General features: G+C 34.5%; 1 protein-coding gene and 1 pseudogene across 1 annotated transcript; one reads left to right on the top strand and one right to left on the bottom strand.

The window, feature by feature from the left end:
* Positions 1-660: 660 nt before the first annotated feature.
* Positions 661-2,465, top strand: LOC122013834 (annotated as a pseudogene).
* Positions 2,466-4,149: 1,684 nt separating this feature from the next.
* LOC122013400 (oligopeptide transporter 7-like) lies at positions 4,150-9,915 on the bottom strand. The gene is made up of 6 exons (XM_042569663.1): positions 9,654-9,915; positions 9,083-9,576; positions 8,900-8,997; positions 5,503-6,072; positions 5,174-5,429; positions 4,150-5,085 (listed from the first exon to the last, which is right to left on the bottom strand). The coding sequence occupies exons 1-6, from the start codon at positions 9,715-9,717 to the stop codon at positions 4,285-4,287; spliced, it is 2,283 nt and encodes a 760-aa protein (XP_042425597.1). The 5' UTR covers positions 9,718-9,915; the 3' UTR covers positions 4,150-4,284.
* Positions 9,916-10,440: the final 525 nt, after the last annotated feature.

Raw genomic sequence — 10,440 nt, 5'->3', positions numbered from 1 at the left:
AGATAAAGGGTATGAAATGCAATTTGTATAATTCTACATTTCTTATTGTGTCCTTTTCATTTTGTAACCTGTCATGAGTTTCAACTCTACTGAATAACTTTTGCATTTTTCTAGAATTTTGAACTTCACAACTTAAGATATGTTATGTGTTCTGTTCGTTAAATCCCTTTAGTTAATTAGGTGAATGAGCTATCCCTTTAGTCAATGTCAAATAAACTATCAATAATCCTACAAAAATAAGAAGAGAAAATTGCCAAAGGACTTATGATTGAAGCCCTTAGACTATAGATCTTAGAGAATTATAGCACTTGAGCACTTACTCTATGAGAAATAGAAATTCACAATGTTTTTTATACTCTTGGTTGTTCAAGAAACCTCTAAAGTACTTACTCTGCGTGAACTTATGCGCTTGAACTTGTGTTGTTATAATTAGTATTGTTGTTTCTTTAAGTATCATAATTTTACTAATTAGTTTTAATTTGATAATGATTTAATTTTTTTTAACAGGTGTTGTTTGATGAGGTGCTTAACTTAACGACCTAGGACATTTCCATTAATATTGAAAACTATCATATTCCAGGTGCTATTATTCCTTTACTAGTGAAATAATTTGAATTATCTATTTTTTTGTGTAATTGTTGTGGTTTTGTATATTATAATATGTTGCCTAAAAAACATCTTTCTGGATGTGAGAAAAGGAAAAAAAAGAAAAAAACTAGAACAATTGACTGAATCACAAAGAGGTGCTATTAATAAATTCTTTATTAAAAGTTTTCATGGTGATGGAAATGCACAAAATTCAATTATGACTGTGAATGATGTAGATGAGTGTAATGAGATTCATAATGTTAATGAAGAAAGAGAAAATTTGAGTGAGCATGAAAATGTTTTAAATAGGGTAGATAATGAGAATATTGACATTGATGAACAATTTATTTCTTCACTTAATATATATGATCCAACAAATTGGGATAATCTGGATAACAATGCACGTGATATTTTAGTTGAAAAAGGGCCTATAAGAGAAATGAATATTATATATCCTTTGGACGACACTTCTAGGCATTTTTCTTGTGTTCATTATTCTAGACATTTAAGTAATGGAGAAATAAGAGACCGAAAGTGGTTGGTTTACAGTAAATATGTGGATAAAGTTTATTGCTTTAAGTTATTTAAATCTGAAAACAATAGAAGTGCACTAGCAAAGGTTGGATTTAGAGATTGGAAACATCTTAGTGAACGACTTAAAGAACATGAAAACACTATTGAACATATAACTAACATGAACACTTGGAATGAATTAAAAATGCGATTAGATAAAAATCTAACAATTGATAAAGACCTACAACGAGAAATTTCCAAAGAAAAAGAGCGTTGGAGACAAGTTATAACAAGAATAATAGCAACTGTAAAATGTCTTTCTAAACGTTGTTTGGCTTTTCGAGGATCTAATGAAAAACTTTATCAAGACAATAATGGAAATTTTTTGGGGTTGATTGAAATGATTGCTGAATTCGATTATGTGATGCAAGATCATATTAGACGTATTCAAAATAATGAAATTCATTATCATTACCTAGGTCATAAAATTCAGAATGAGTTGATTTCTATTTTAGCTAATAATGTTAAAAGTGTTATCATTAATAAAATTAAAGAAGCGAAATATTTTTCAATAATTCTTGATTGTACCCCAGATATAAGTCATCAAGAACAAATGACTTTTATAGTACGATGTGTTAATATGTTAGGTAATAAAGTGAAAATAGAGGAGTACTTTGTAGAGTTTATAAAAGTAGATGATACATCAGGTTTAGGACTTTTTAACGAATTACAAAATGTGTTAAAATCACTTGATCTTAGTATTGAAAATATTAGAGGTCAAGGTTATGATAATGGTTCCAATATGAAAGGAAAACACCAAGGAGTTCAAAAGAGGTTACTTGAAATAAATCCAAGAGCGTTGTATATGCCATGTGCTTGTCATAGTTTTAATCTAACTCTTAGTGATATGGCCCACTCTTGTGTTAAAGTTGTTTCTTTTTTTGGAGTAGTGCAACGCATATACACATTATTTTCAAGTTCTCCTAAGAGATGGAAAATTTTACTTAATAATGTGAAGGGATTAACTGTCAAATCTTTGTCGAATACTCGTTGGGAAAGTCGTATTAAAAGTGTTCAAGCTATTAGATTTCAAATTGTGGAAGTGAGAGCAGCTTTACTTGAATTAAATAATATTTGTGATGATGCAAAGTCAATAAGTGAAGCTGAAAGTTTAGCTAATTCAATCGAAAATTTTGAATTTTTACTTGGTATGGTCATTTGGTATGATATCTTATTTGCTATAAACATGGTGAGTAAGAAATTAGAATCAAAATCTATGTGCATAGACTCTGCCATGAAACAATTAGAAGGTGTAATCTCATTTTTTGAAAAGTATAGGAATGATGGTTATGCTGCAAGTTTGACTATTGCTAAGAATCTTGCATTAGATATGAATATAGAGCCAATATTTACAACAAAGCGTCGTATTTTTAGGAAAAAATAATTTAATGAAAGAATAGATAATGAAGTTTCACTATCATTAGAAGAGTCTTTTAGAATTGATTATTTTATTGTTGTTGTGGGCATGTCAATTGCTTCTTTAAAATGTAGATTCGAGCAAATGAAAACCTTTGAAAATATATTTGGTTTTTTATTTGATTCAAAAACATTAAGAACTTTGGATGATGATGAATTAAGAAAATATTGTGTCAATTTAAAATCTACTCTAACTCATGACAACTCATCAGATGTTGAGTTAGATGATTTATTTACTGAATTAAAAATATTACAAACGACTTTACCAAATATGATAATGTCTGCAATTGATATTCTTGAATTTGTTCAAAGTGTAGATTGTTATCCAAATGTTGCAATTGCTTATAGAATTTTATTGACTATGCCTGTTACAGTAGCATCGGCTGAAAGGAGTTTTTCAAAATTAAAATTATTAAAAACATATATGAGATCGTCAATGTCTCAAGAAAGATTAAATGGATTGACAATTTTATGTATTGAGAAAGACATCTTGGAAAATCTTAAAACTGATAATATTATAGAAGATTTTGCAAATAGAAATGTTAGAAGAAGTCATTGTAGATAAATTATATATTATTAAAAATTCATTTGGGATCTCATTTTATTATTTCGCCCAGGACCTCTTGAGTCGAAGGACCGGAGCTGCAAGTGTCGAGTCCTCAGAAGCTTTGGTTTGAGAGCCCGAGCCAGAAGTACGCATGTGAGCCAAAGACTTTAAGAGCCCAAACTCGAGCACAACGATGACAGTTACAAAGGCGGGAGAGGAACAATGATGATATATGTGCGTCCTTTGGGGGATGATGAAATAGGGACATCCTTTAAGAAAAGATGGGATGATTTTTCATCAATCTCCTCTATATAAAATAATAATGTCAATATCACGAGGTACGTTATTTTACACTATCTTACCTATTTGCTATTCTCTTTTACGGTCTAATCCCCGTGCAACAGCCAACCTCTTATTCGTCGTTGACCTGCCGTACTTTCTACACATCGGTAGCCCATCGTGATCTCAACGGAATCAGCCGTGAACGTCAACCCCGCATCCAAAACGCCGGAAAGCACGTACTTGTGCCGCTTTCACCCGTCCCTTCAGTACCTGTAAACCACGTTTTATTGCTTACCTGTAAACCACGTTTTATTGCTTTCAGTTCTATAAATTAATCTTCTCTTTAATTAGTTAATTTCAAATTAGAAAATACTAAATGATTTAAAAATAACCGCTAATTTAGTCCATGACAACTAAATTAATCTTCTCTTTTTACACTATGCATAGAACTCCGGGATATGGGTGTAATAATAGGATATTTATGTTATTAAATTTGTAAAAAAATTTCTAAATAGAACACACAATCAAAGAATATTAGATTTTCGGACTGCCCGAGGACTATTTATCACGATGATTGACAGGAAACTACTTCCATAGAATAGGGCCGGATTAAATTTCATTTAGGCACGTTATTAGAGCAAATTTATGAATTCTACCGTTGATAAATCGTCTTCTACTTTCTCTTCTCAATCAGAATAGATTGCTATATCGTTTACTTCAACAGATGAAATCTGCATTGCAAGAATTAATTTGGAATTTTCAGATTCACTAATGTACATATATAGAGTCTGGCAGTGGTTTTCTATGTTCCCCTTGCCGATTCAATCAATACAACAACAAATATCTACTCTCCGTCGCCGTGATCCACCGACCGACGGTTACTGGAACACCGGGCAGCCTTCAATGACGGCGCCGGGAGCTGTCGGACAGGAGGCCAAGGGGCAGCCGTCCAACTCGTTGCCCCACCAATGCAGACTAACATTCTCCAGCTCCAAACAGAGATAGATCAGGACGGCCATGAACGCCAATCCTGCGTCCAAAGCACCCGAAAGCACGTAATTGTGTCGCTTCCACCAGTCCCTTCTGTACCTGTAAACCACGTAGCCCGAAAGGAATCCGACCAGAATCCACGTGGTGTAGTTCACCGCCGTCGCCGGAGGCATGTTCCCGGTGGCGCCGATCAGGATCGGCATGTTGATGAGCCTGATCCACTCCTTGTCAGGGAAGGCCCTGTGCGCGAACCAGACGAGCAGAGGCCCCACCGCGCCGATGAGGAAGAACCAGTTGATGGCAGTGTACGTGCCGAGATCCCCGAAGATCCGGCGAGGGCCGATCAGGCCCCATATCACCGACGCGTCGTAGAAGACGTGGTCGCTCGGGCAGGTCCACGGGCTCTCCGGAGACAACAAGCTCTTGTTGCAGATATCCGGAATCGTCTCCATGAGCCACCATGCGGTGCTCAGGTAAACAAACGCGGCGATCAACGTCCCTACCACCTGAGCCATGAACATCGTCCTCGGCGGAATCTTCATGTAGTGCCCCAACTTGAAGTCTTGCAGGAACGTCAACGCCTGTGTCATACTGATGTATCCGTAAACCTTGAAGCACATGTTCGCCACCGGCCGACCGGGGTACAGATACCCTATAATATACTCTGTGATTATGTTCAATCCCGGCGTCTGGTTCATCAAGCACAAAATCGAGAGATATCAGTTTCTCACTTCTCAGACAGTCCGGCGGAGAAAGAGTCGAGTTAATTAATTAGACCTGATTGGTGGTTGCTGTGATGATTCCGATGGGGAGCGTGAAGAAAAATGCGATGGAGCAGGCGAGCAACACGCCCCACCACGGCAGCTGGAGCTGGTCGATGTAGTACTCGCAGGCGAAGATTGTGAGGGCGATGTTGGCGACGAGGATCGCGATGAACCACCACTGAGGGACCTGCTTATACCTGCTCATCAATCTCGTGTGGATGTCCATCTTCTGATCTTTGAAAGCGGACTTGCTCATCTGCCAGATTTCGCTGAATTCGAAGGCAAATTAGGTCAGAGTTTTCAACACCGTTAGCGTGGAAAAGCAGGGGCGGCCGTCTTCACCTTCCGTGGAAGAGGAGGACGTGCGAGATGGTGGCGGTGAGAGACGCGAAGCCGACGCCGTAAGTGACAGCGAAGAAGGTACTGAGGTAGAGCGGGCCGTTCTTCTCGTAGGCGTCGATGTCGAGGTGGAAGTTGGGGTCTATGATTCCGGAGATGTTGTAGCTCTGCCCGGTAGAGGTGAAGAGGCCGTCGGAGAAGATCGGGAAGCTCTTGGCCTTGTACAAGTTGAGCCAGTAACCGATCGGCGTGATGACGTACATGATGAGCGCGAAGCCGACGGCGACGTTGGCAGTGGCGAACCAAGGACTGGCCAGCGGGCTGCCGAGGTAGGAGGAGACGGTGGACCAGTCTAGGCCAATGGCCCCCAGGCCGAGACCGTAGAGGCCGGAGCCGAGCTGCTGCGCCAAGACGGAGCGAGGGAAGACCCAGCAGACCCAGGAAATGGAGGTGAGCATGGAGAAGAGGTAGCCGGGGAAGACGTAGTAGGCGAAGCTGCAGAGGAAGGCCACCGTGAAGAACTGGTTCCTTGTCAAGCCTCCTTTTGGTGCTTCTTCCTTCTCATGCAAAGCTCTGCCTCACAACAATTTTTTTGAATCTTACAATCTTGAACCTCACTGTGAATCTATTTTTTAAAAAAGTAAATTTAAATCGTAAATTTATTAAATGATTTAATTTAATTAATTTTCTAAATTTTATTTAATACGGTAGGTTTAAGTTAGTAAGCAAACAGTTGTAAATGTGTTTGATAGTGTGTTAATGATAATAATGATGGCATTTATTGGATAATTATGGAGAAATAATTACAGAAATAAATGGAATGAGATAGAATTCAAGTATATTGAAGGAGCTCTTTTCATTTCAATAAAAAATCATAAGAGGTCTAAATTTCAATCAGAATGATTCAAAAAGAAATTATTTTTAGTTGTCTTATGAATTTTAAATTCTATAATGTTTTATGATCAATTTGAATTATATATGATTAAGTTTGGGTTTTCATAGACATTTATTATAGAAAATTATATTTGTGTCTATTTTATAGTTTTTTATAAAAAAGGTTATACTAATGGATCTTAAACTTTATAATTTTGGGGCAAAAATTGACAACAAATTATATTATAAAATTCGAATTTTTGAATAAGAATTTATTACAAATTTAAAAATTATTATTTTCCTATACAACTTTACAATTTTAGATTTTACTAAAATTAGGCAAATATTATCAGAGCTTTAAAAGAGGAATATAATAAATTTAGTATTTTGAACAGAAGTTTGAGTATTACTCATTTCACATACCTAATTTTTATAATTCTTAAAATAAATAGTATATTCCTATTATACCCTTCCTATTTCCATTAAAACCAATGTAGTTTTCATTAATATATTCATGCTATTGGACTTGAATTTGATCATATAAATTGAGAACATTAATTATTAAACCTACAAAAGTTTGAGAAAATTTATCACAAATTCCTTATAAGACCTAAGACAAAAAAATATTTACTAATCAATACCACTAATGGACTCCTAGGTCTCTACTGATTCAAAAAAATATTAAACTTTTAAATTTCTAAAAGTTGTCTAAAATTAATTGATGGATATAAATAATTATGAATCATTTCAAATCAAAATCAATGTTCTCAATGCATTGATATCCTCATATTTGAATTCAATGACATAAGTTGAGAATAATAAATTTTAACATTTTTAAAGATTTTAAAAATTTATCATAAACCCAGTATAAGATTTTATATTCACTAATCAATATTATGATTCATAAAACTCCTCTAATTCTTAAATATCAAACTTTTAAATTTTTAAATAGTATAGATTCATTAGTGAGTTTTGTATGAAACTAGTTGATAAATGAGTTAAAAGTTTTTAAATAGTATAGATTCATTAGTGAGTTTCATATGAAACTAGTTGATAAACCTAAAAAACTCTGAATCATTTTAAAATCAACATCAATGTACTGCTACAAACCTATCAATATGATCAGATATGCATTCGATAGTATAAATTTAAAATAATAAATTTTAAAATTGATCAAATAAAAATTCAAAGACATATACACTCAAAACCCAGTTAATTATTTCGTATAAAGAAAGGGATATAATGAAAATATGCTATATATTTTGGAATTATGAAGGTTAGGTATCATATTTTGGAATGATGAAAGTTAGGTGAGTGAAATGGGTAATAAAGGAAGGTTTATCTTACTATTGTAATAAATTTGGTAACTCTTTGATGATTTGAATTAAAAAGGCTAAGGGGTGTTTTGGATATTTACTAAAACAACTTTACAATTTTAGACTTTACTAAAATTAGTCAAATATTATCATGAATGAGAGCTTTAAAAGAGGAATATAATAAATTTAGTATTTTGAACCGAAGTTTGAGTATTACTCATTTCACATACCTAATTTTTATAATTCTTAAAATAAATAGTATATTCCTATTATACCCTTCCTATTTCCATTAAAACCAATGTAGTTTTCATTAATATATTCATGCAATTGGACTTGAATTTGATAATATAAATTGAGAATATTAAATATTAATTACAAAAGTTTTAGAAAATTTATCACAAATTCCTTATAAGACCAAAGACAAAAAATATTTACTAATCAATACCACTAATGGATTCCTAGGTCTCTTCTGATTCAAAAAAATATTAAACTTTTAAATTTCTAAAAGTTGTCTAAAATTAATTGATGGATATAAATAATTATGAATCATTTCAAATCAAAATCAATATTCTTAATGCATTCATATCCTCATATTTGAATTCAATGATATAAATTGAGAGTAGGGAATTTTAAAATTTTTAAAGATTTTAAAAATTTATCATAAACTCATTATAAGACACAATGATACTACTAATCAATATTATCAATGAATTCATAAAACTCCTCTAATCCTTAAATATCAAACTTTTAAATTTTTAAATAGCATAGGTTCATTAGTGAGTTTTATATGAAATTAGTTATGAAACTAAGTTGATAAATCTAAAAAACTCTGAATCATTTAAAATCAACACCAATATACTCCTACAAACCTATCAATATGATCAGATATGAATTCGATAGTATAACTTTAAAATAATAAATTTTAAAATGGATCAAATAAAAATTCAAAGGCATATACACTCAAAACCTACTTAATTATTTCGTATAAAGAAAGGGAGATAATGAAAATATGCTATATATTTTGGAATTATGAAGGTTAGGTAGCATATTTTGGAATGATGAAAGTTAGGTGAGTGAGATGGGTAATAACGGAAGGTTTATCTTACTATTGTAATAAATTTGGTAGCTCTTTGATGATTTGAATTAAAAAGGCTAAGGGGTGTTTTGGATATTTGGCTGTAAAAGAAAAAATGAATAATTTCATTCCTCACCTAAACAACGAGACCTGCACTAAATTGTACGGCCACCACATCGCCGCCGGCTCAACGAGATACCGCCGGAATATTCCTGCCCATCCGAATCCTAGGACCTGCTTCATATTTCAACCAATTTTTAGAAACTGAAATTCTTATCACAAATTTCTTTCCCAATTTAATTAACAAAAATAATTGTGCCTGCGTGGTGATGACGACGACGAGGGAGACGAAGAAGGTGATGTGCTTTCCGTAGAAAATCTTGACGGCGGTGACAACGTGGATGGCATAGACGCTTCCGGCGCCGGAGTTGGCGAAGATGGTGATGAGCACGTGCTCCTTGATGTTGAACGGCCCGGGGTTGAGCGTGAACTCCCACCGACTTCCACGGAAGAAGACGCGGTCGGTGATCGTGGCGGCCATGAGGTGGCCGAGCGGCACCACCGCGATCTGCGCGGAGATGGCGGTGATGGACAGCGGCTCCTTCCGGTACCAGAAGAACTGGTTGAGGAAGGAGAGCAACACGCAGGAGACCGTCCCCAGCACCCACATACGGAAAGTCAGCGCTGGCGTCGACGGGTCGTCCTCCACCGGTACCGTCAGCGCCACCTGCTCCACCGGCGAGTTCTCCGGCACCTCCTCCCCTGTTTCTTCTTCCTTCGCTGTTGCAGACGGCGTGGCTGCTTCCGCTTGAACTGCATGAGGTCGATGTCGGTGGGCGTGAGATGGCCGAGGAGCATAAAACAAACAGAGAAGGAGATCAGAAGCTTACGCAGCGGAGTTGTGATCATTTGATGCTGCTCTGCTTCTTCTTCTTCTCTTAGTCGATTGTCCATTATCGTTGCTCGATCTTTCTCTTCTTGCTCCTCGAATTTCTTCGCTTGATTTCTGTCTATTTAGATGGAAATCCAATCGGAGGAGAAGAAGATTAAAAGGAAGGGAGTTGTTTGTATTGATAGAAAAGGAAATCGGGATCTTCTAATTTTTGAGTTTCTATTTTTTTTTTTTTTTTTTATATAAATTTTGTTGGTCAGAATGATTGCAGCACCTGCAGCTGCCTGACCAGAAAAAATATATAATTTTTTTTAAATATATAATTTTTTTTTAAAAAAAATCTCATTTTTGTAAAAAAAAACAATTTAAATGTCTTCGGTGTCAAATAATTTTTTAGGAAAATTTTTTAAAATTCTTTATGAAAATGAACTAAAAAATTTCTTAATGTCAAAATGCTCCTGATATGATAACTTTAGAAATATAAAATAAGTGTTTTTAATCTTAAGGAGGGGTTTTTTTTAATCATAGATAAAATTGTTTAGGGGTATTTTGGTAATAATACATTTATAAGAATATTTTGAAAATATTATTTTGAAAATTCTAGTGTAATTTTTTTAAAAAAAATTAATGAGTATGTGTCCGGATACGAGGAGAGAGAAAAAATCTATTTGCATTCTATTGCCTTTATCAAAAAATATCAGAGTTTTCTTTTGCAGTGTTTGTAACAATTTCTCTAAAGTGTTAATATCTAAGTTTATACCCTTAATAATGTTGGTACAATATCT

This window comes from Zingiber officinale, chromosome 8B (genome assembly GCF_018446385.1).
Source record: "Zingiber officinale cultivar Zhangliang chromosome 8B, Zo_v1.1, whole genome shotgun sequence".
Classification (NCBI taxonomy): Eukaryota; Viridiplantae; Streptophyta; class Magnoliopsida; order Zingiberales; family Zingiberaceae; genus Zingiber; species Zingiber officinale.
Note: the sequence above shows the minus strand (reverse complement) of the source record. Positions and strands in the feature narration are given on the sequence as shown.

Excerpts from the sequence above, each read along its gene's own strand:
- LOC122013400 (XM_042569663.1), bottom strand. The coding sequence starts at position 9,717 with ATGGACAATCGACTAAGAGAAGAAGAAGAAGCAGAGCAGCATCAAATG. Across the intron at positions 8,998-9,082 it reads TCGTCGTCATCACCACGCAG|GTCCTAGGATTCGGATGGGC; the intron begins GCACAATTATTT and ends AATATGAAGCAG. Across the intron at positions 5,086-5,173 it reads TCACAGCAACCACCAATCAG|ACGCCGGGATTGAACATAAT; the intron begins GTCTAATTAATT and ends TTGATGAACCAG.